The sequence below is a fragment of the Pollachius pollachius genome, assembly GCF_949987615.1.
Source record: "Pollachius pollachius genome assembly, chromosome: 3".
NCBI classification, from domain to species: domain Eukaryota; kingdom Metazoa; phylum Chordata; class Actinopteri; order Gadiformes; family Gadidae; genus Pollachius; species Pollachius pollachius.
This window is the reverse complement of record NC_136936.1, coordinates 34,693,228-34,719,388: the sequence shown is the minus strand read 5'-3', so window position 1 is coordinate 34,719,388 and position 26,161 is coordinate 34,693,228. Positions and strand designations below refer to the sequence as shown.

The following is a 26,161-nucleotide window of genomic DNA, read 5'->3' as shown; positions in this document are numbered from 1 at the left end:
CATGTAGGACAGGAGGGGGAGTCAACCAGCGATGGGGGGCTGGGAGACAGAGGTGACGAGCTGAGGGGATTAGTCTCCATACCGCGAGCGGACGAGGCGGAAGCAGCCCGAGATGCCTCGGAGAGAGCACCCCGGAAGAAAGGAAGACAAGCGAGAGCTGAGGCTGACGGAGAAAGTAACTGACATCCTCTGAGTAAGCCCTTGACCCTTTCCTCCAAACTGTCACATCCGTTCCTTTTGACACCTCGTCCTTGTGTGTATACGGAAACTCTCCCCGGGGACCCTGTCATGTACATATTTTTTTTCCTATGCAAGGTTGTTGATTTAAAGAGCTATTTTTCCAACCAGATATGGAAAAAGGGCATGAGAAGTCCTGTTGTGACCTGGATCCAGCGCCTCTTGCTCCATCAGAACGAAACTGCTTACTTACTGTAAGTCCAGCCTGAGGCTTTCTCTCAGCTATGTTTGAATCCTGAAGTAAAGGAGGCAACAATGCTCCTGGTTTGTAATTCTGGTGGAATCTACAAAACGCGCTGTAAATTAAAACCGCTACGCAATAGCCGAAGACTTGATTACTAGTGGCCAATAAACAGTTTGTATTTCCTTTCACTTTTTTCCATTACTACAGATAATTCATGGATAGCAAAGCTGTGCGCACAATAAACTCAGAACAGTGAATGTGTGCCCAGATTCACGCTTTCATTGTTGTAACAGCTAATTAATTAATTACAAACACTGTTCAAGACCTGCTAGTCTTATTGTTAGTGTTAGTATTACCCTAAGGTAGGAAATCATGGAGCTATACTGCTTGACTCCCATTACCATGGCCAACCAGACAGGAGTGGATTAGGCAGAAGTTCTGCTGATATGTTGAGACATGAATTTACAATAGGTGTTGCAGCTTTCAGGGCCTCTGAGGGATGGGTGGTTCACTTTATGGATGGCTACACCTTGCTTGTGGCTGGACCACTTATCTCCCTCAATGATTCACACCTCATTTGTCTGGGTGCATGACTTTTTTGACAGGCCAAAAAAAACTCTTCAAGAAATCCCCTTTCCAAGGAATGTCCAATCGTCTAGTTATAACCTCACCCAGGTCAGACTGGTTTTAAATTTAGCTAGTAATATGGTTTGTCATGGAAACATGTCTGGAAATTGTCGGCTCCGCAGATTCCAGGTGCACGTACGTGTATCTGATCACCTCAATGATCTCATTTGATTTCAGAGGATTTGATTCCCAAAGTCTGCAGCCTACCTGCAACAAAAGCAAGATGCCCCAATGCCTGCATTGCTCATTAATGATAAATATATTAACTCTCTGCAGGCCCCTTTGGATAAAGGAGCCTGCTAAAACACTACAAAGTAACAGTAATTAGATAATGAGAAGATTCTGGCTTAATAATTGCTAGATGTTTTACAGGATGTGGGGGAAGGCAGATACTAAAGGATGTTTTGATTGGGGTCGGAATATTTTGGGGCCTTCTACTGGCTGAGAGGTTTAGCTGCAGAGGGATGCTTTGATACAGCTAAGGCTTAACAAGTGGTTTAATTAGTTTTGGAGATGCGCACCACCTCTAACACTGATGGTGGGATAGCATGAGTCAGAAGAAGGTGAGAACGAATGGATGTCCTGCGTACAGACGGTGGGAAACACCAGACTCAAGGGTGGCATGCTGGTACGCCCCCACAACAACAATAACAAGCACAATCGGCCACATGCAAAGCGTTGCATGCAAGTGCAGCTCTTTGGACAAACATTTATACCTTCCTTGTGTGGGGATGTTTAAAGTAGGAGGTACTTTTTTTTTCACCTCTTTTCACATCCTTATAGGGAAGAATAAGAGATGGCCACACATGGCTATTTGTTGCTATGTGTTGGGGGACTGTAGAATAAAAACAACTTATCCTGGGAAAGGCCTTGGTTAGAGAGTGTGTCTGTGTGTGTGTGTCTGTGTGTATGTGTGTGGGGGGCTGTGCATACGTGTTTGTGTATGTGTGTGTGTGTGTGTGTGTGTGTGTGTGTGTGTGTGTGTGTGTGTGTGTGTGTGTGTGTGTGTGTGTGTGTGTGTGGGTGGGGGGGCTGTCTGTGCATATGTGTGTGTGCATTTGTGTGTCTGTGTGTGTGTGTGTGTGTGTCTTTGTGTGTGTGTGTTTCTGTGTGGGTGTTTGTTTGTGTTCTTTCAATTCAAATAAAGGAAGAGTTAAACCTCAGACAATTTAAATCATTGGGTCATTCCAGCAGAGGTCAGCCAGGCCAACTCCTCACCCTCTTAATCCGGAAAAATTAGAGCTAATTCATGTGTTTAAGCATCAAAAGGCTCTGGCACCATCGCTGCTCGGGGGTGTTCTTCTGTGACCACGCTGGTGAAAGGGAGTAATTTGCAGGAGCTTTATTCCACCGTTCCCTGACCAAGTGGTCTGGATTGGTTGTCCGGCCAGAGTCCTTTCACATTTAGGCTTTGTAAAGACGACCAACCATTTCTAATTATAAGAAAAAAACAAAAATTGTTCAATGAGAGTGTCTTCATTCACTCATCATTGAACTTCATTCACTTCAAAGTCATTCAGTGTCTTCAAAGATGTGTTGGATTCGCTATCATATGACATGGAAAGGAGTGAACGTACCGAGTCTTGTTTTGTAAACAGAGTACAGCTGTATTAATCAACCACAGCATGTCGCAAGCAATGGTGAGGCCCCGGCATAGAGCCCTGGGGTACATTGCCTCTGCCCTACTCAACAGAGAACATGATCTACAAACATGAATGCAACCAAAAAATTAAATAGAGATCAAGGTAGTTTGGTTTGCCAGACTTGTTCAGAACAGAATTTTGGAAAGGAAGGACTGGGATGAGAAGAGGAAATGATGTGGCTTTTAATGTTCAGTGGAACTTTATAAAACCCCATAATTCACTGTAGACAAAAACTTTGTTTGGATTAGAAGAAAGAGCTGTGATTGATGTCACAAATTTCCAACAAGTTGTTATTTCACACGAAAACAAAGCAATATTGTTCGTACAGAATGAAGGACATGGCCATTGCGTCCCCCTGTGCTAAGTCAACAAATGCCAAGGTTTGACAATTAACAAATCACATTGTTTCGAATTTAACAAAAAATAAAAGTCGTCACAGCACAAATCTTCAATCAAGCATCAAATAAGGACACAATTTGCTGAATAATTCGGGTTCACCTATTCTTTCTAAAACAATGGAAAAGTATTGGCAAGCTCCCAAGGTTTCTACACCTCCTTTTTTTAATCAGTCCATCCAGATTTATATTATTTCATTGGAACAAAAGCACCCCACTTTCCCCCCAAAAGAACGAGAGTAAAAGAATTCCAATCATGTTGAATCATGCCGGACATTAACAAGTGTGTGTGAAAGAGGACTGTCAGTCAAGTCAGTGCGCGGTCAGTGAAGGAGAGGAGGAGGAGGAGGTGATGGGGGAGCACCAGCTCCTAGCTACAGACTCCTGGAAACAACAGGCGATGACTCAGGGTTCCTGGGACTCTCACACCACATTTGTTAATTCTTTTAGCTTCCCAAGTTAGCTCTGTGCCCTTGGTTTTCATTCCAGCGGATGAAATATTGAGTGTTTTTGTATGTAAAGTTAGTTATGTAAAGTTCATGCGCAGTTGGTGACAAGTCAAGGAGATCATCAGCATAAGCTTATAAATATAATAATCTAAAACAATATGATAATTAGTAACCAAAAAATAAAAGTATCCAAGAAATCCAACATGAACTTCTTAATTTCAATGTATGTGGGTACAATGTATATTTATTTAACCATATCGATGAGTCGATACAAACTATATAACATACTATATATATTTATATAGATAGGAGAATGTATTGATGACTCATATCAAAGGTGCAGGAATGAAGGTAGGCGTAGGAATAACACAGTAATTGATAAAGCATGACCAGAACATCTGGGGGTGGATGGGGGTTTCTGAAAGGAAATTATTGCTGACAAATCTCCTGGCAATTTAAATATTATGGGCCATAGTCCTTTAAACAGATGGACAGGAAGTGGCCCATATTGGATGCCAGTTTTTGACCTGATATGTTCAATAGCTAACACATGAGAAAAGTTAAAATCTGTGTTAAAGTATCCTTTTGGTATGCGGTTAATCCAAAAAATTTAAATAATACAATAAGCCTTTTAGTTGCAGTAGAAATAGTGCTAGAACCGCAATTGGATTTATCGAACCAACTGATGTGGGATTGTGGTGCAAGTTATAGTGCAGATGTGTTCATGTCAATAGTGACCAGATAGCTCAGACATCCCAGGAAATGTGAGCGTCCGTCTGTCCCTGAGCACTGCGAGCCACAGCGTCTGGCCTATTTCTTGACCTGCGCAGCAACAGGATATTGTATCAAGCAATCTTATCCTTCATATCACAAAACACTACAAAAGACCCTGAGGGGGTACCCCTAGGGTGTTGAATTCCGGTTGAATTCTTGTGATGTGAGAGTGTTTGTGCGCACTCTGCTCGCAGATACCAAAAGAATGGCTCCGAACTGAATGTGGCTAAAGGCTTGTTGGTAGGTTGTTTTAACAGGCCTCAGTTCAGATCCAGACAAAGAATGGAGCAGGACATACAACTGGGGAAGTTTGGAGAAGTCACCTAAATGCAACGCTGTGTTTCCTAGGTTTTGGGTGGAGTGTACCTGCCCGTCAGTCTATTTGAATACATGCATTCTCTCCTGAATCTTCTCCACCGGCTCAAGTTCACATTTATGGCAGTCCCTCATGCTAACCTAGCCGAAACGGGCTCGAGAGTGGCCTTATAAAAACCGGCAGAGGAAGTTCTTATAGAGGGTGAAGAAAACAAAGATTTGCCAAAACTTGCCTTTCTAGGGCTAGAGGTGGCATGTCAACTTGACATGGCTATTCATGGTTCAAACTATCCTGGTTGGTATGTATCAGCTGCTCTGGTGAGTTGAAGAAACACCCAACGTCTCGTTATGGACCATGCCAATTTACCATCTGATCTGTCTCAGTGGACACTACAATACGATACGATAATACTTTATTGTAAGAGCAAGTCTGAAATTTGTCTTGCATTGCTTGCTTTATTGAAAACAACAAAACAATTGTGGCAGAAGCATTACACGCCGCCCCCTGACTGTTCACTTTGTAGACTGGTGTGTGTGTGTGTGTGTGTGTGTGTGTGTGTGTGTGTGTGTGTGTGTGGGTGTGTGTGTGAGAGAGAGAGAGTATGTGTTTGAAGGACAAGCAGAACGAAACATGAAAAGAAAACATTGCTTTGATATCAGCAGATGAGTTTACGGTCATTTAGGCTCAATGGAGAGAAGCGAGAAAGAAGGAGAATTAGAAGACAGAAAATTAGGGATTGGTAGGGTCTCTGAGAAAAAAAAGACAATGCATTTAAGCAAACCGGGCAAAAATTAAGGTCTGTTCTAATCTTCTGAAGCAAACTGGAATGGATTTGGGAGGATTTGTGGGTAGTAACCACTTGTACTCTGTCTTTTTTTTCTCTCATGAACAAAGAATCATTCATCTAATCAGACACAAACACAAAACAGTAGAAACACAACAACAATTTCTGTCAATGGGGTCATTTCTAAATGATCATGAAAAAAGGATTCAAAATGTTTATCACCATGTGGAATTCCCCACAGAATTATGATAAAAGGCCCGGATATGAATATGAAAGCTGCTCATTGTAAAACCTCTACCAAAGTCTTAGACCAAACAAGGAAGACAAAACGACAGCAGGTCTGCAATAACGGGTAGTGGACCTCCTGGGAAACTTTATTCCCCGGGAACTCTCAACACTTCAGCAGCTCTTCTCAGGAGCTCAAATTGCTTTATGCTCCTGAACTGGAATTTTATAATCAACATTTTCATTGAATTGTGAACCTGAAGATCATTGTATTTAACATTCTTCCCCTGTAAGTCAAGGAGAGAGTCATCAAGCTCTCTTTTTTATTGAACATTCTCCCAGACAAGGGGATTTTATTTTGAAAGATCTACGTCCCAGCATGTAAGTCAGGGCTTTTTATAATTTGATGATTGTTATTTTCCCCCTGCCTGCCCCTTGATGTCACCCTGGCACCTACAACAGCTTTATGTTGTCCTGGAAAGTAGATTTGACAAAGATCATCTTTCCTTCTTGGGGGGCCATCACACCTGCCTTTTATCCACTCAGATATGTTCAGCCTTTAATTTGCTGTTCCCATCTGCAGCGGAGTGAGAGATGCTGGCTCCAGTGTATCACCTAAAGAGCGCAGCCACGGAAGATTCCAGGCCTTTTGCTTCTTAATAAGGAACGCCTGGCTTGCCATCATGTCACTTCTGGAGCTCAGATCAGTCCTATTAAGTAACACTGAGGTAACCCAATAGGACCCCTTCGCTTGAAGGTATGCCCCAAATGCCTGCTCGGAATGCGTCCAAATACCTGGGCTTTGGCTGGATGGAGGCGGAGGATAATGACAGAGGTCGTTGGGTTGGAAGAAATCACGTCATTAATTCACCACTGGCTGTATTTTCCTGTTTTATTTAAGCTTTCGATCACCATTCCCTGTCAATATTAACTCTCAACCAACTGAAACCCCACCAACCAATCCACAATGCAATGCAGGGGAGGGATGGCCCACCACCAACCCTCCTCCTCCTCCAGCCACCCCACCCTTTCCATTTGGGGACTGAGACGCAAGAAGGGAGCCGGAGGCAAGGATTAGGGCCCCTGGGCTATGGAGACGTGGTTAGTGAGGAGCCAGAGAGTTCAGCACGGCCTCAGGCTACGCATTCTCCCACCAGGGGTCCGGGAAGGGCATTCTAAAGCCATCCATCAAGCGATGGTTGGGACACAGCTATGCACATTTTGGGAGGTTTACACTAAAGCAAATCTGCAGTGCAACCCTCACCTCACTAATGCAGCGGAAATACACACACACACACACACACACACACACACACACACACACACACATACACACACACACACACACACACACACACACACACACACACAAGCAAACGTTTTGTAGGGATTTAGGATATATCATTGTCAATTTGTATATTAAACATAATGCTTACAAAAGATTAAAGCAATGCTTCAGAATACATTAGATTAGATTAGATTAGAAATAAAGAGATAAATAGATAGTAGTTTGATTTAAGCAAAGATATCGTTGGACGCACTTACAGTTTGTATTTATCTCTACATCTCTGAAGTGGTTCTCACTCATTTCTAGGCCTTAGGCAGCTTGCAAGACCCTACAGTAGCATACCGACCACAGACACATTATTCAGCATTAAACTTTTCAGTGGGTTTATAAAGCCACAGACAAGTCACAGCCTGTTAAATAACTTGACTCAAGACGCTATAACTAGACGAAAAGATTTTCGTTCCAGTTCAGAACATTTGTTTCTGTTTTGGTGTTTTCTTTTTTGTTGTTTATTTACCATTCTCCAAGTACCCTGGGAGGCCAGATATGAAACAAATTGGCACCTAATCCCAACGTGCTGCAGCCATGGAAGCAAGCAAACAAACTGGATAAACTGAGATAGTACTAGATTCTACCCAACCTCAACAGCCTCATCCCCTTCAAACGAGCTCCATGACAGAAGCCCTGCTAGGTCCATCTTGGAGTTGCTTTTGAAAGAAGGACAAAGCTAATGGCTCTGAGGTGTATCAAGATGGATGCCATTTGAGTTTGTAATTTGCAATACATTAATAAATTGAAAATGTATAGATCAGTTGATCAGCTTAAAGTGTAAGACTCATCGCTGCTTGTCGTAGTAAAAGTAAAATAATTGCACCCTTCTCAAAATGTAATGTTGCGTTGGGCTCTTCTTGAGCTGGTGTTATTTTAAAGGTTGTTGTCAATGTCTTTTACAGATAGTAAATCAACTGCCTAAGCCATCATTTAAAAAGTCATGAAAGCTTTAATAACTCACATTTACAAGTGGGCTAATGATCCCCCAGTGCCCTTTAAAGAAAAGTATGTAAAATAAGAAATGTATGTATGTTAAAGAAGCAGGTTGTATTTTTTTGGGAGGCTTCAGCTTAAAGGGAGGGGGTGGGGGTTTCGGGGGCTGTTGTGTTGATCTCCTCAGCAGATAGGAGGTTTGGGAACAGACCCAGCCATTGTCAATTTCCAGCAGAGCAGACTAATTACTGCCCTAAGCCTTGCCACCAGACCAGGTGAAGTCACTGGCACTTGTGAGGCCACAGAATTTTGAGGAGCTGAAAATGAAAACCTGTCTGCGATGACTGTCAATCAAACAATCTAGCGAGAGATGGACTCCAGTAGGGGATAAAGGTGGAGGTGCTCGTTGTGCTTCTCCATTAACCTCTCTTCTACAATATGTTCAAAAGGCTATGCAATATGTTACCACAATCGTACTAGAACCATATCAACTCCCACCCAGCCTTACCTTAGTACTTTGTACATCCCCAAATTTTGCTGCAGTGAAACCAGGAAGGCTAATCGATTAGCCCTGCGCTAGCCCCAGCCTTTGAGAACCCTCCTCCACCCGTTACTGTTGCATGTGTGAACGACTGAGAATCTACACATCACGGCCACATTCCAAGAAGCATCCATATCTAATAAAGTAAGGGGCCCACCTCTCTGGCATGGGCTGTCCACTGACAAACTGTCCGGGCAATCAGCATTCCTCACATTCTCATGTCAATCACACGGGACAATTCATTTGATTGGACAGCCACTAACAAACCTCTTTCAATACATGGTAATTGTTTATTTCATTTGTATGAAATGTATAAAACAAAAAGTTTTCAAAAAAATGTGTCAAACAAAAAGGCATAAATTCCGAGCTCTGGGAGCACTCTTTTAGTTTGCCACACCTGTATCCCTCTTAGATGAGAGCCCTTTCCTTCCTGCAGAACCTTTACTGGTGTCCTATACTTTACTTTAACGGCAGCCTTTTGACTCTGACTTTGACTGATATGGTACTCAAAAAGGTTGCAGACCTTTGAAAAGACACTCTATATTTGTAATTTGGGAGTGAAGTAAGTAGGTAAGTAGGTATAAGGTGTCAGTATTGAAATACTTCTAATTGACACCCAAAGCTAATTATTAGTAAAATAGCAAGCATAGTAGGTTCAATCTTCACTTCGCACTCTGCACTAGAGTCATTAACTCCTACTTGAGCCTTAATGACATGGACAAATTCACTGTAAGTAGCTTAGCATTAAAAGTGTCTTGGACCTTTCCCTTGCCCCAATGAAATGACAGTTGGAGAATTGCCCAATGATTTGCTGAGGCACTGGAAGCTGAGATTTATCCGAAATGTACATATTCAACCTGTCTATGCAGGTCTAACATATCACCAATCAGCCGGCATAATTTGGCAAACGTACGAACTGTATGCACATCCTCTCTCAACATCAGGCCAACAGCCAGATTGAGGTTTTTTTTTTTCGTTCCCTGCGATATCCCTGAACACATAAGTAAATAAGATACGATAGTCTTCTGAAGAAGAGTGAATGGAATGTGCATGCAGGCGTTTTTTTTCTTTTTTCTTCTTCTATGTCAAGGTTCAGTCAGAGTTGGAGGCTTTCAGACCCGTCAGTTGGTCAAGCCAGGCTCTTTGTCCTCACCTCCCCACGTTTCTTTGAACCTATAGGAGGCTTCACCCTCGGGTTTAGGTTGCAGCACGTCGTCGCAGATCAGCACTTTGACAGTGAATCTGACCATGAAAGAGGGCAAACTTTTTTTTTATACACTCAAAACACAAGGGGAAAACTCTCCCTGTCACCACGTCTGGGCGTTGTGTGGGAATGAACCGTGGGCCAGCTCCCCTCAACATCTGAGAGAGTGCTAAACTGGTATGAATTCCACGGTGGGAAAAATCTGGAAAAAGAACAAAAGATCAGAGTGTCCTACTCCTACTCTTCTTCAAATCAAGGTCAGGTGGGCATGTCAACCAGTTTCGAGTGGACCGTTTACTGTGTCTGTGGGGCAATTTCACCAAAACAGCAAAGGGTGGGTGTCACTATGTCACTCCCTTGTCCCAAATACTTGTAGTTGCTTGGTTACCGAGAGAACCGCAGGACATTTAATACAAGCAGATAAACGACGACCGCAAACTCTGACAGCCTTTTTCTCAGATGACCTCTACTGGTTCTCAATAAGTCTGACAGTCTCCCTTCCTCCCACCCACCCTGAGCTGGGTGGGGGTGTTGACGGAGACCCCACCTCCACTAGCTTCTAGACACTGGAACCTTTGAAAAGTCAAGAAATACCCTGGAGTGAATGACATCACCGAGCTCCTACACCACCTTCAGCTGACATTTTAATCCTCTAATAAAGGCAGGAAGTGGCTGTGAGGGCATGACGTTAGGCCCGTGGAGATACATTGGAGACGGGGGAGGGGGGGTAGTGGGATGATCAGGACAAAGAGGGCTTTCATGGACAAGACAATATACAGGGAACCTCAATTAGTACAGGCTCGGTCCAGCAAGGGTGCCAGCGCTCTGGAGTTTCTCCAACTGGGCCGTTTAACAGGTCATGCTCTTCCCCTCTGTTCCAGCCAAAGGCATGTTAATCCATGAGCTGGTGTTCCGACTTGATCCGAACACCAAGTGAACCTGGTGAACTATAGAAGCAGGTCTTTTTGAGAGTCAGACATGTGGACTGAACCAACTAGGAGTCAAATGGAATCTGGCGTGGTTCAGATCGATGCTATAGCTGGACCTTTTGTCAGCTGCCCTATGGTTTCCTGGAAAACCCCAAACTTAAAACAACAACAATCTTGAACCCAAACTGTCCTGACAGCACTTGACGAATGAGCGGGGAAACATTGCATCTCCTGTTGAAAAGGGAAAACAGACAAAGGGTTGAAGTTCAAAATTGCTCACAAATATGGATACTCTTCTTTCTAAACGATGCTGCTAGGCCCAGATACATTCCGTAGTTATTCAGCCCCTTAGGCAGAGTTTTAGAAGCGAGATAGAGAGCAAGAGAGGCAGGCAAGGAAAAGCAAAGGCGCAGGTTGCATTGCTTATGGGAGTGCAAAAAATAAAACACTTTACACCCTTGAGAGAACTGTGGAGACTGAAACACTAGCCAGAGGGCGTGGGTGAAGAAGGAAAGAGCTGGCAGTCAGGTTATCTCATCCTCTACGGCCTGTAAGCCAATTACCTCGTCAATAAGATCAAACGATGAGGTGTGAATAGACTGTATGGTGAAATATGTCCTCCTTTCCCTCGGGGGAAAAAGGGAAGAGATTTAGATTTGACAAGGGGACCGCTATAGGGTTTTAAATGGTTGGGCAAAATTTGCAGAGTGCCAAAGGTGATTCCTTCTTCAAAATCTATTACCATGCTATTTAGAAAACCCTGTATGTATCATCCAAAATGTGTTCAAGTATTCAGCCGAAGCCATGAGACAACTCCTCTTTTTTATGAGAACGTACATTTAAAAAAAAAATAATTATGTATATATAAACAGATACTGTTTACAGCTGTAGATACCTTACTCTTTATAGACATTCACCTTATTTGCAAAATGGTTCACACGTTGGCATACAATTGACATCCCAGCTGTTGTTAAAAGCATTTGGAGAATAGAACAGCTTAAGATGCTCTGTCCCTCTTGATGGTGGATGTAACATGGTCTTGATGATCCGATGATGATTGATGATATATATATTTTGCCAACAAATGTGAAATAACTCGAATCCCTTGACTATTGTCGCTCTTAAAATTGTCGCTCTTAAAATTCTGAAATGAAAGAGACCTATTTAAGACAGGAAACCAAACACCACTAAAGGCTTTAATACACATCAGTGTATTGGTTGCACTGCTGTTGCTAACAATGGATGACACATCTTGTTAAAATCTACATTTTCAAGCCCACATAATGCAGTCATAAACCTGCGTTGTTAAAGAGAGCCTTCTGTACGAGCCTTCTGTACTACGTAAAGCGACAACCAACACAGGTCAGATCGGACGGTAAATGAAGCAAGGGGGTGGGCGGGGCTGTAACTGCTGCCTAGGCGCCCTGTTGTGAAGCCCGGCGGTGGCGGCTCTTCTGCAGATCCCAGCCCATCTATCACTGGCCCTCTAAATGTTTTTAACGACCCCGCGCTCTGCTTCCATTCCTTTCTCCAGGGATGGCACTCTGCCCACCATGGAGGATTCGTTTATTGTACGCGCCCTGCTCATGATTCACGGAACAATTAGCAGACACAAAAGCTAAGGGCAACTAAAGGCTTGGCTGTACAACAAACAGCTCAGACTTGAATATTTCCCCAAAGCGACCAGGACTTCTGTACAATAGGCTTTTTTGAGCGGTCTGGGATACTTTGAGATTTGAGGTTTGTGTTGAGAAGTTAGCGGAAGGGCAGAATGGATGCAGTGTAAGTGCATTCGCACTCGCAGGGACGAACGAAAAGGATTCGTAGTGGCTTTAGTAGTGCAAGTAGTTAGGTCATTTCATCACTTTGTTGGTTATATTCCCTGGTGGTCTCGTGGTTAGGATTTGCTGCTCTTCCTGCAGTGCCCGGGTTTCATTCCCAGTCAGGGACACACATGTCCCCCAAATTCCCCCTCTGGGATTAATCAAGTACATCTTATTTTATTTAGTTATGAGGGGTTTCCACAAAACTCGATACACATGTGGCAATGCCCACTCCAAACTGTCTAAGCAGAGACAATGGAAAAAAGGGGTTTGTTTTTCACCATGTCCCTATATCTCACTCGATTTCACAAGAGTTCCAGTACAGCCATGCGAGGAGGGGGTATAGGTATTAAAAACAATTCCTTTTGTCGCAGGGCTTCTGGGCTTAGCTGTAATCTCCCTTTCTCTGTGTATTCTCCCTGCTTCACACCCCCACGGTGTGAGGTTTTGGGGTAACAAGAGAACTGTCTGCAGGGTAACGGAGGCTCTTGAGGGACGGCTGAATGAGTGGAATCTGAGGATGCCTTGAAAGGCAGGCCCTGCACATCTCAAGGGTCAATCAGAAGATAAGAGGAGGTGGAGGGGTGAAGGAGTGGAGGAGGAGGAGGAGGAGGAAGAGAGGGGTTTAGCTGCAACTGAGGTCTGCAACTAGCAACAATGGCGCACCCCAACTCACCTCCCCCCAACTCCCTGAAACGGGGCCTCCTGAAATGCTGAATGGCCTATTTATTCATAAAAAACCCACATTGGGTGGTAGTTTTATGCTTATGTTAGGAGAGATCTTGTCTGACAGTTCGGCTCAGACAGATGGATCTTAAAAAATATATATTCATGGATGAATTGGCTCCACTGTAGCCAGTCTAGCAAGGCTCAGCTTTGAAAGCGTAACAATGCTCAGAACCGCTCTTAATTCACATTGTGTAGAAGGCTGACAGTATTGCGTTCGTATAAAAGAAGATTGTACACTGGGGTGGGGTGGTGCTCTCCCGTTTCACCTCTAACTGTGTTCCCTAGACGGTTAGCAAGAACGTGTTAACACTCCCTCAAGCTGAAGCTGAGGACAAAGTGCCAGGTAGAGGCAGATAGATCCAATTTCCACAGCTGGGGCCAAATAAGGCTTTGTGACAAATCTGCACCTGGTGACCATGGAAACCACTGTTCCACCAGGTAGAGGAAAAAAAGACTATGTTTCTGACAGAGGGGCAAAGAGAGGGGGGCCTGTTCAGACAGACAGACAGGCAGACAGATGGGTAGATAGGGCGTTGCTTAAGGAACAGACATAAAAGCATTGCGGATAAATACTTAGAAAACATCTGGAAAACAATCTGACCTTGAGTAAACAAGCTGGGCTCGGGTAAATAGTTTCATATTGTAGATTGTAAAAGCACAACTTTTGACTGTATACAACTTCCACATACAGACATGAATTCATTTGAATGACTTTCTTCTCTTTTCAGAAGAAGTGTCAAGCCGGAAGCCCTTCATGGTATGGGCTCAGTTGTCAAGGATGTATGGAATCCTGTCATTTGCCAAGTAAAGCTTCAAGAGTTCCTCTAAATGTAACCTGGATTACCTCTTGGAAGACAAGCAAATAAGTGCGGGTTTCACCACAAACAGGAAAGAGCCGCTGAGTGCAACAGGAGCGCTCACTGTACCATTAGAGGTGGAGATAGTTGGGCGTACAGAGCAAGTGGCCCTACAAATCCTTCTCCCTTAGAACGTAAGCGGCAATTACGGGCTCGCTCTGTGTTTTGCCACCGTCTAACCCAGCATTTTGACATCAGGGGCGACATGAGAGGGCAGAGCAAGCGCACCTGAAACTCTCAGGAGGAGAGAGCACATAAAAATACAAATAACAGCTGTCAGAAACATTCAAAAGGATGCTTTGTAGACCGCCTCGCCATGGAAAGGAAGACGGGTGGATTATTACAAACAGGGGGGAAAAGCCCCGGCACTGGATTTGTTTACACAATTCTAACGCCAACAAAGCCACTTGGCTTAAGGAGCTGATTGGTACAATGTCCACCTCTTTGTCATAAGTGGAGGCTCAGATAAAGGGGACTAAATCATGGGTGAGGTGTAGTAAACCTTATGATGTCAAAGGAATGTGTAGAACTCCACCACTGTTGGCTGGTTCAAACAGGTACCGTCGACCTGCACTCAAGAGTCAGTGCTCAGAAGACTTCAACACTAAAAGCTCACTTTGTACAGGAAGTGACTTTAAGGTTTGATCAACGAAACATAAGCCTAGGCTTTGAGCAGAAGGGAATACTGGTAAACAAACGCTATCCAGGAAATAAACTAAGGGGATCCTTTGAGCTCAGGAACCACAGAATAATACAAGTCTTGGCCAATATAGTAAGTTCAAGATAATAGTACTTTTAAATAACCTTAGGTGGACAGTTTTTGCTTAATCTCAAAGCCCATCCTGAAAGCAAAATGTACTAGCATTGTCCCTGCATAGTTTGCAAGCAATAAATATGTGATTTCAACTATGGATTCATAAGATCCTGAATAAATTAAATTGTGCATACATCTAGACTCTCAATCAACACCTTTTCGATGTGTTATTACAATTCATGATACAATATATTACAAGTCACATTCTTTGCATGAGGAAAACGATTGATTTGGAAATAAATGAGATGCAAATACTCCCAAAGTGTTCTTCAAGGACTTTTGCTCAAAAAACAATATCATTATAATACTATATTTTTCTGCTTGCCAATAGGTTCTAGTAGAAGCCTGAGCAGAGGAGCCTCCTCTGGCCCTCACCACAGTAGATCAAAAGATGCTCTGTCCCCACTAAATACTCAAAGTATGTGATCAAAGGGCTGGCTTGGTGCTTTGAATGGTATGCAAATGAGAGCCTCAATAGGAGAACAGCTGTTTTGAAGTAACCCTCGCTGACATTGTAGAACACGCAGGTCAAACATGCACGCGTGCAACTCCAACTGCAACTCTAACTGCAATTGCAATTCCTAACCGATGAATTGTCAGCTGTAATAGTTTCGTGGACCAGCTCTACATGCACACGAAAAAGACACTCAACAACAAACACTTCCAACATCCTGTTATAAATCCACAAATGTTCCCATTTAAATATTGTGTCTGGGGTAAGCGTGTGACACGGGAGATCTGTGTGTCTCTGCACTCGGAGGCGGATATACAAGCCATCGACTTTTCTAGCAGATCCAGATGGGTTACATTAAGGAATCAAAGCAGGATGGACCCACAGCGACCCCCTCCCCCACCCATCTTCTAAAAACACAGTCACGTGTAAAGTAAACTGGACAGGGCGCTTACTTCCTCTCTCAGGCGGACGAGAGCCTTGCTGAACATCTATCAGTTGCAGTTCTTTTGAGTTTGGCGTTGTGGTCCTGTTACAGCTCATACAGGTTTGCAGAGAGAGAGAGAGATACAGCCATGGCATCAAAGAAGAATCCATGGCCTGACTGCCATTTTTATAAAGAAACAAGTTGGTGATGGTGGGCTCATTTAAAAATATCAATAAAGTCAATAAATAGAAGGTGGGGGTAAGGCATTTCTTGATCAAGGATGTCTACAGGTATACTGTCCACAGTGGGGTTAGAACACAGAACAACACACACTTTCAGTTGGGTGTCAAACACCCTTACCACCACTACTATACTTCCTCTATACCAAAAGCATGGAGGACTTCTTTAGTTCTTCCTTGAAATCATGGCGTGTGCTCGTTTTCATTCTGTCCTCTTGTTTTTGTCTTTGTCCAAATGGAACAGCCGACCCCGCTACAGGACCTTTTTACTGGCCAAGTTTCCTTTGTCAGCGTCGGAGTCATTGTTAAGCATGAACCCCACAGCATGCACCGAGCTGAGTGATGGACAAAACCCTGCGGTCACACTGCCGGGAGTCAGAATAGAGGAGTACCATGGGCGCAGTGTCAGTCTGCTAGCCTTTTAGAAACCAACACAGAGATCAGGGGGGGAGAGAGAGAGAGAGAGAGAGAGAGAGAGAGAGAGAGAGAGTCTGCTAAATGCCCTAAATGTAAATGTAAATGAGAGAGAGAGAGAGAGAGAGAGAGAGAGAGAGAGAGAGAGAGAGAGAGAGAGAGGGGGAGAGAGAGAGAGAGAGAGAGAGAGAGAGATGACGAGTTCCATACTAAACCACCCACACATTCTCTGTCACCTGTAAAGCCTCCTCTCCAAAACAATGCCAACAAGAACAGCTCTAGCAAACAAATAAACACAATAGTCTCACAACTTTACACATCTCCGAAGCTTCTCTCTGATTTACTTCATTACAGTTCAACCAGGTTTTTCCAGAGGCAGTTAAGTCCATATATCGACTGGAAAATCCTCAGGATTAAAATCTCAAGGTCCGATGACTCAACAGAATCTGTGTGAGGGGCCATCCGTTTATCGCTGCTGATATGGGCTTAAAAGGGTTCATTTGCATTCAGACATAAAACTAGTTTTGCTATTAAGTAGGTAGAAAAAATGGACTTTATGTTAATAAAGGAGATGCATTGATATGCACCATAAATAAACGTGGCGTGAGTGACATTTAATGTGGGTCCTTCCTTTGGTGAATTTTTGTGTTTTTTGAAGATCATTTATGACAGGGTTTAATGGTAAGCCTAGTAAAGCCCCTAGTAAATTGTATTTTATCAGGCTTTTTAAATAGATAACCGGCTGTACTTCACAGTTCAGCTTCACTGAGGGGAAAATAAATGAATAAATCCAATGTAACACATCTTTTGTAACTCCCATTTTGACAGGTATGAGATCAAGGAAATTTCTTCAACACATTAAACTGCTCTGTATCAAACTCTAAATATATAGAACTGATGCCCTTTACGTACAAAAATAGGAAGGCAAGTTCATTCATTCTGGGAGGTTCTGCTATCATGGAGCTATAGAGAAAAACGCTATGGAAAACCTCTTGGAAACCACAACAAACAGAGGAACCCAAGCTCTTGATGATGTGTCAAAGGCTATGTGTCTCCACAGATCATATCGCACTGCACAGTTACTCAGGCCATGTCAGAGACTATGGGTATGTTTGTAAATCACCCTTTGGAGATGCGAAAAACCATATCCGTCCATAATGTGTCAGAGAGATATTTGCCAAAGAAAACTCACCCGCATCGCTCAAAACTCAAACGTTTCACTTTTGAAGGGTTTGAAATTAGTACAGTTTTGGCAACAGTGAGAACATATCTACAGGATCCCCTTTTTTTCAAAGTTATGAGATCCAGGGAAAGCGTTTGGCTCGGATATGCTAATGCTAATCCAATGTATCTTTAGTGACCATTATTAAGAGGCGACCTCACAGGGGGGGAACAGCCTCCATGCAGACTGTGATTTTTTTAATGTGCCATTTAATTCAATCATTAAATAGCCCAGTGGGGTGTCCCCTTACAGCTGTTCCCCCTCCTCCACCCCTCCAACCCTCCACCGCCCCCAATCACCCTCTAGGCAGAAACCACTCCGGGTGCATGTCAAAGATCACATGACAATAGGGATTCCTGACCCAGCCTGTGACTGGGAATGAGGCAGAGCAAATTCAACCATGTCGCAGGCAGAGCCAAAGGCATTAGTCTAAAGAGCCCAGCGCTGGGTCCATTCAGTGTGGACACATTCAGACAGGACAGCATTCCTCAGAAAGTGCCAAGTTGTCTCAAAGCTGCGATTCCCTTTCCAACTGCCACACACTTCTCTTCTCTGAGATACAAGAAAATGGATAAAAGGGGGTCTGTTGACTTTCATTGAAATGTATCCATTTCCAAAAGCAACGGATTAGATGCAAATTATATAAGATACATATTTATTGGTTGACTTTCAACATAAGAACAGTCAGAAATCTGGGTCGAAATAGCTCAGCAAATAATGAGCTATGTTTGTTTTAAACGTACTACCAGTTCAAATCCCATGGGTGGGGTTTTTCACCTTAAGATAAGTGTTCGAGATGCTAGAAGGTAAAGATTTCTAGATTTAGGCTATATTTAACTGGCACTTTATCAAACCTACCAAACAAAGGTTGCTGACAATGGCACACTCCACAAACCCGGAATGCACTGCAAAACTTTTTTAATCACCAGTTAAGCACAATGCCGTTGAGATGGCATTGATGCAGACTTTCAAACGCCATGTCTGGCCATCACAGTCTATCAAATATTCATGGACAGCATCTAATTTCAACCCTATCATTTAGCAGCTGCACAACTAAGCACAGCCACTTTTACTAAATTAAATATAGGGTTTCTGGGAGTTTGACAGATAAATGTTTTAACAGCGGAAGAAAGGTTTCATTCAATTGCCCAGACCCTATTCATGGTGTTGATTGTCAGGTGGTGTAATATCAATCTATTCTAGTCAAATACTCTAGTGCAAAGATAGCCTACGAACCATTAACACATTTTACAATAGAGAGAAAAAAATATAATTCTGTATTACTATACTCATGACAAGGCAACGGCTGAGTTGATTCCAACCACTCAGTTGCACACTGTATAAGGAATATAGCATTCATGGAATGTAGAAACTAGATCTCAAGTTTGGGGACTTTGGACTTTGGGAAAACCCTGTTAAGGGACCAAAAAAACGCTTTTTCCACTCGCAGGAAAACCTTCCTAACTGAATCTAAAATATCGTATTGCAAAAGATGCAAGCCCGAAACGGTCGACTGGCAGATTTGAATCTGCAGTTGTAGGACATTTCTACCAAAATCTCACTCGTTGAGCAATTTCACACAGCATAAATATGCACTTGCCAATGGGTCAATATGGGCCCTACTGGAAATCACCATTGGCCATAAAACAGATCTGGCAACTTTGTTAGAGAACATAGCCCTCAATAAATCAGCGACGGTTGATTTTTTTTAGTTTTTTTAAACCATTTCGCTTATAACAAAGGTTACTGTAGAGAAATCAGCCATCAGCCTTACATTTGTATTTCACAAATCCTACAAATGTTCTTTTTTTTCCTGCTGTAAATGGGTCGGCGCCCGCCTATAGGCCGGTGTCCATCTGAAGACCCCCTGGCCAGATTGTCACTCAACTCGCCGACTTCAGAAAAAAAGGAACAAGATTCATGCAATAGAAATCGTATAAATTGTGTAATCCGCTCTCTTACCTGGCCATTGGGATGCTGCGGGACGAGCGAGAGCCAGCAAGCACCAGAGCAGGGTCCCTAGCCATAAGGGACACCTGTGGAAGGTGCACATCGATTAAGTAATCTGATCACTGATCAAACACGTACACATGTTAGGTAGGATTAACTATTTTACCTCATCTTGATCGTCAATTTGCTGTGACCGTGGAGAGACAATGCATGGAATTGTTTGGTGCAAAGAGGAGTGAGTTTGGTAGGCTTCCTTGGTCCAGCGGTGCCGCTCGGAGCTGCTAGAGAACAGCTGATGGGGACCGAGAGCTCTGCTGGGAAAAGCAGAAAATGCAGCAAGAAGAGACCCACAGGAGCAGAATGTTGGGACTACCTCCGGGTCCTAAAGAGATCGAATTTTCCGGATTTCAGTTTCACGTGTTCTATTTTTCATACGATTTTTTTGGAAATGCATGTTTGTCCTGATTAAAGTAATAAGTAAGTAAGTAAGTAAGTAAGTAAGTAAGTAAGTAAGTAATGCTTTATTAATCCCCTTTGAGAAATGCAGGTATCCAGTGCCAACAGTAGCCTACAGTAGGAGTTGACAAAACAAAAAATTGACAACGAATAAATAAATAAATGAGTAAATAATAGAAAGTGAGCAATATTTCTCATATTTAAAATAAAAAATTAAAATTTCCATATAAAAAAGCCAGAGCTAGATCTACAAATAATGAACATAATGCAATTGCACATTGTCCAGTGGGTTGGGGGGGGGACAGAGTTTCTACATATTCTTTCTTTGAAGAAGGTATCCAAATAATGAAGATTAAGTAGCCTACTTAATGTCTTTCTTGTAACCATCATTGATCTAAGACCAAAGGCATACTTGTTCATGAATGACATCTTAGTGTTAACCATTTAATGTCAGACTCAACATTTGATCTAAAGACCAATTGATGGTCTTTGATAATTTCTGTTTCCTTTGTGATATGTTTATGATTGTATTGAAAATGTTCAGTTTATAACAGCAGTCTTATCCACCCCCCTTCTCCCACCACATACCCACTGACCCCCACTCATATAAACTCTACTCAGCCTACCTGTCGACCTGCCACCTAGGTGATAATAAAAAAAGAACACACGTCCAGAATGAACTGTGTCAACTCTGCTTTTCCACTGGAAAATCCCCTCCTCACACTCACACAATACAGCGCCTCTGTCCCCCTCTCTCCCTGCAGAAGGGTTTTGCAAGAATGAACTTGACATGGCATTGACTCCATTGTGCTGTGGCGAGGGGCTTGTTTGCCCGGGTCTGTCTTGGCGAGAGGAAGAGAAAGGTTATATCCCACAAAGCTAAGAGCACAGTGAAGAGGGATAACAGCTCTTCAAACATGCCACAGACCTACTCTGTTTGGTGTTTTGTTTGCCGTTTGACACAGTGGGCTTACAGGTCTTTTTCTGTGTGTTTCTTTTACACTGCTGTGCAATCTAAAAAGCAAAAAAAATAAAGTTTGATCCGTCACATTTTATTGTAAAGCAGCTTTTTATATTTGTTTGTTTATTGACGTGACTATAAAGGTATGAGAGTGTACAGTAGAGAGAGAAGCAGGGGTGATGTCATCAAGTCCAAGGGTGATGTCATCAAGAACTGATAATGGACAGGTCATAGGAATAAGTCTGGACAGACTGCCAGCCATGAACGACCTCCACTTGAGTTGATCTATTTAGATTATATTTATCTGTGTCTCCTCCTTAATAGAATATATTTACGTAAGATTTGGAGTCAGCAATTCCATTGAATAACACAATGTGAAATATTTATTTTTGAAGAATACAATTTGTCAAATGTTTCATATCTGGTTTCGAATATTAGTGATTTTGAAGATGCGTTGGTTTTGTCGTTGTAGTTGCAGTTACATCGACCGCAACTAGAGGGTAACATTGCTGCTATATTTTAAAGCAGCATGGATTAAGTGGAACACTCCATACATCCTCTACCTGTTGAAGAGTTTAACTCAAGAAATGTTTTGTGAAACATGGAATAAGTGAGCTACCCCATAGCATCTGTCAATCCTGTCTTTTGTCTTAAAGAAACAGCACAATCGTAATACATCTTTAAACATCTAGTAGTTGTTGTTGTAGTAGTTGCCACATGTGGGCTACATCTGAACTCCAACAACAACAAAAAACATGACTACAACGTACAAGTAAGACATTGTTAGATTTCAACTTATTTCTAAACTGTTCGTATAGACTCTGCGTTGTGTATTTTCCGTCGTAGTAGTAATTCTTGAAGTCGAAATCAAAGAAACTTGACAGGTTGGATAACCTGTCAAGGAATAAATAGATGGTTTATTCCAGGATGTAATACAGCGAGATACAGACTTAGGTTGAATAATCTATAGTGTACGCGGTTGAGGCGCAGTTTCGAGACGTGTTCCTTGGCTGTTGATCCCTCTTCTCACTGAACCAAAGGGTTGTGGCGAGAATTACAATGAAGAAAACGTGAATAGCAAGTGAACAGAAGCACTCTCACTCTTGATAAGGTATATGGCCCTGGCTATGTCCCAGACGACCAGGTTGGTTCATCCTTGTTGAGACATAGCAAATGGCGGAATGTTGGAAATGACACCTTGTATCAGTGTGAGAGGCACTGGCCTGTTCCTAGACTAGAAATGTGAACACTAAAATACACCAACATTCTACAACATAAAAGTGTCCTAATTAATCACAAGCTGATATCCTGTTTTACTTGGAAGCAGCCTGACATCCCTGAGGTTTCCTTCACTCCTGTCATTTGGGTAAAAATCACAAGAACAGGCCTTAGGGGCGAGGGCGTTCCACATGTATCCCAGTAAGGATGGTTGATTAACTTAACATTACATTATGGTGACTGTGTGTGTGTGTGTGTGTGTGTGTGTGTGTGTGTGTGTGTGTGTGTGTGTGTGTGTGTGTGTGTGTGTGTGTGTGTGTGTGTGTGTGTGTGTGTGTGTGTGTGTGTGTGTGTTCTCGCTGCAGGCCTTCAGCTCAATGCCTGAACACGTCCACAGCGCTCAGGAAGTGTTTCCTTCACATTCCTCAGGCAGAGGGAAAGAAAGGCAACATGGTTGTTTAAATGTGGTAATTCTAACTTATACTGTGGTTCTTTTAATCACACTAATATATAGGAGTTTAGCAGAGGAGCCCCCCTCCGTTGACATCCAACACTATCCGTATGTCATACATAAATTATGGCTTTGCTTAGTCTTTGTTGTTTTTATTTGACATTTGTTATGACAACTTACAACATATTGAAGTGTAAACCATGTGGTTAGTCCTTCGAAATAAAATAGTATTTGTAGGTTTAACTGGAAGGCACATAGTGAGTTTAAATGTAGTTTCGTAAGTGCCCTTTGTATTGTTGCTCAAACCCCTCAATTTGGCTCAATTTTGTACTTTATAGACTTCGGGAAAGGAGGAAGCACTCTCTTCTGACTCACAGTTTCATTCCAAGTAGGATAGTACTTCTAATAATACTACAGATTATTTATTTTTTCATGAATAGATTCATCCATTGAAACTTAATGGTGACATTTTTGCAGTACTTTCAGTCACTGGAGTAGAGGAGGAATCTAGCTATATTCCCATCCCTCTCTAAATGGTTAAGGAGCTAGCAATGTATAGAGGCTACCAAATGCAGCCCCAATAAAATAAAACAAAGATTAACACACCCAGCATCTAGGATATTCACAATATTAGGTGATCGGTTACATACAGAAAGACATTTATACACTAGAAAGTGTCATGTCGTCATTCCTTAAAATAACCTTATGACCTCAAGAGGATTTCATAGGCCATTGGACCCTGAAGATATTCCTCATAAATTCCCAACTTAAGTCTACAACATGAATCAATTGGCTGTCAAGCCCAATGTTAAGGTGAGGCATTTAGGGACAGAGAGAGAGAGAGAGAGAGAGAGATAGAGAGAGAGAGAGAGAGAGAGAGAGAGAGAGAGAGAGAGAGAGAGAGAGAGAGAGAGAGAGAGAGAGAGAGAGAGAGCAGCAATGGTTTAAAAGGAGCAAAGGAGGCTAATATTTGCCACGACTTCACTCATATACATCCCACAAAGACACATACACCTGACCAAACCTTTAATTTAGTTCACCTCAATATTTATGTACACAATACTACATTAAAACCAAACCACTGCATGCATACAAGTTGTGTATGTCTCATTGCTGAGGTTGTCATAAGTGTGATAAAAGTCCTCTTCTACAGCCAATTTCGATCTTATGCTTATATTGTTGTCCGACTCTTTTGCAAGTCGCCTCTGCTAAAACCTTCTGCTAAATAAATGGATGTAAATGTAATGATCCGACAACAGCCGCCAATACTTTACCTCGCACCTCACGGAGGACCACAAAGCATTTCGAAAACCCACCAGCAGAGGTCTGGGCCGCGATCACATTACCTCCAACAGCTGAAATCAGAAAGGAGAGGGTTGGCGAGTTTGTAAGACATGAGCATCCTAACAGCTGAAGGACCGGCACTGCCCTCACATAAAGGACCATACCGCACACACCCACACACACAAGTAGAGGCCTGGCTCTCACGACACACACTCACACACAAACACACGACCAGCACTCTTAAGACCACACACAGATACACATTATGCACATCCATGCATAGACACACATGAAACGGCCTCTGACATCCTTGCACACGTCATACATATGGTCTACCACATGTACGTACATACGCGTGCACACACTCAATCTCTCTCTCTCTCTCTCTCTCTCTCTCTCTCTCTCACTCTCTCTCTCTCTCTCTCTCTCTCTCTCTCTCTCTATTGCTCTCTCTATCACACACACACACATACACACACACGCGCACACACACACACACGCACACGCACGCACGCACACACACACACACACACACACACACACACACACACACACACACACACACAAATGACAATGTGAAGAACCAAGGTCCACGTGTCAACCAACAAAAACAACCACTGCTAGCTACATGCTATTAGCTCATGTTAATAGCACCATTTAAAAATGCACTAGACATTGAAACAAGTAGATTAATAGATAATAGTGCTCTTACTGTGACTTTTTTCCTTGTTGTATACCATACAATGAAATTACTTAATAGTATAACTGGAAGCAGCCCCTCTTAGCTATAATGTTTAATGTATTTAGGTCACAGTAGGTGACCATACTTACACAAGACCCTTGTACGTGTATAAAATACATGCAGTAGATAGCTTGCGTTGTGTTGTTTCTATTCTATTCTATAATTTCCTTTCATTGTCAACTTTCCCAACTTCCTTATTACACATCTGCATATCTATGGACACAGTTGCCTTTAGTGTGTAATATATATTTTTCTATTGCTGTCTTTTTAGAATATTTGGTTTGTAGGAGTCTGCTTCAGAGACCGCTTGATTTTCACCCTTGCTAGTAAGCAAATACTATGATGAGTCAGAAGGAGTGGAGAATGGATTCATTTCAACAGCGATGTTGGATGTACTTTCAAATAAACTCTTTGCAAAACAGGGAAAAAAAGATGCAAACACCAAAGTACATTTAATTGTTGAAGAAACTAACTGACCCAATGGCAAAAGGAACACCATTTCAGAGAATAAACAATGTTCACTTCTTACTGTATTAGACCTTCCTTTGGCAAGTATGATCTGTATTAGATCATACTTGCCAACCCTCCTGATTTTCCCATGAGTCCTGGTTTTCACTGTGCTCTCCTTCTAGTCCACCAGAGACAACATTATCCAATAGTTCTCCCGAATTTGAAGATCCTGAATTGTATATATATATATATGTGTGTGTGTGTGTGTGTGTGTGTTTTTCTTATATCTATGTGGCTGGTTGAAGAGGGTAGTCGGATATGAAGTTACAATCCTATCAAAAATGCAGTGGATGAGACAGAGATTGTTGTCTGCAGGCTAATGGTAAGATGTTAGTTATTAACTAATCTTGGTTGTGGTGAGCGAGGTCCCCCCCTTCAGTGTAAACCATCTTTGAGTGTCTTGAAAAGCGCTAAATAAATTCAATCAATTACTTATCATAAGCAACCAGAATGTCTGGGAACCTTTCTCCATATTTCTGAGGGCTCAAGGCCGGCAAGTATGAAAATGATGTGCACAAAGCACATCGTGGGGACTTTGACTTTGCAACATCCCTTTTACTTGCAGACGACTTTTGGTGATTTTAAAATCGAAGCCTCTGTCAAATCCTGTCCACATGATCGACACATCTTGCTCACCAACCATGAAGATGTGATTCTGTTTTAAATTACAAAATGTAGGAGGGATGAGCTTAAAAGATTTGCAGAGACTAGAACCCATGCTTTCTTCTTAGGTTTTTATTGCAAGGTCTCAAGTAAGCTAAGCAGCCTGCCCTGAGCACAGTCATCCATAGCTTTTTTTAGCCCTCGCTAGCAAGTGAATGGGAGAGCCTGGCTTATCCTTGCTGCTGTCATCGAGGCGGCCGGTATTTTTAGGGGACTGCGGCAGCTGCAAAAGCACTTATCGGTCTTCCACGAACAATGACACCCAGGGTGTCTAACGGCAGAACGCCACACTGATTGCGGGGACCGCTCTGAAGTTGTAGCCGTTCGGAACAAAAACAGAAGTTCGGCTCCGAAACACAAAGTCGTTCAA

General features: G+C 42.6%; 1 protein-coding gene across 2 annotated transcripts in view; it reads right to left on the bottom strand.

The window, feature by feature from the left end:
• The window catches only part of col18a1a (collagen type XVIII alpha 1 chain a), a 76,766-nt gene extending 56,960 nt beyond the window's left edge, over positions 1-19,806 (bottom strand). For both annotated transcript variants that reach the window (XM_079732004.1, XM_079732005.1), the window contains exons 1-2: positions 19,673-19,806; positions 19,519-19,592 (exon numbers count right to left, since the gene is read on the bottom strand). In XM_079732004.1, the coding sequence (XP_079588130.1) occupies positions 19,519-19,592; positions 19,673-19,677 (79 nt within the window). In that variant the 5' untranslated portion in view covers positions 19,678-19,806. The remainder of the gene's footprint in view (positions 1-19,518; positions 19,593-19,672) is intronic.
• Positions 19,807-26,161: the final 6,355 nt, after the last annotated feature.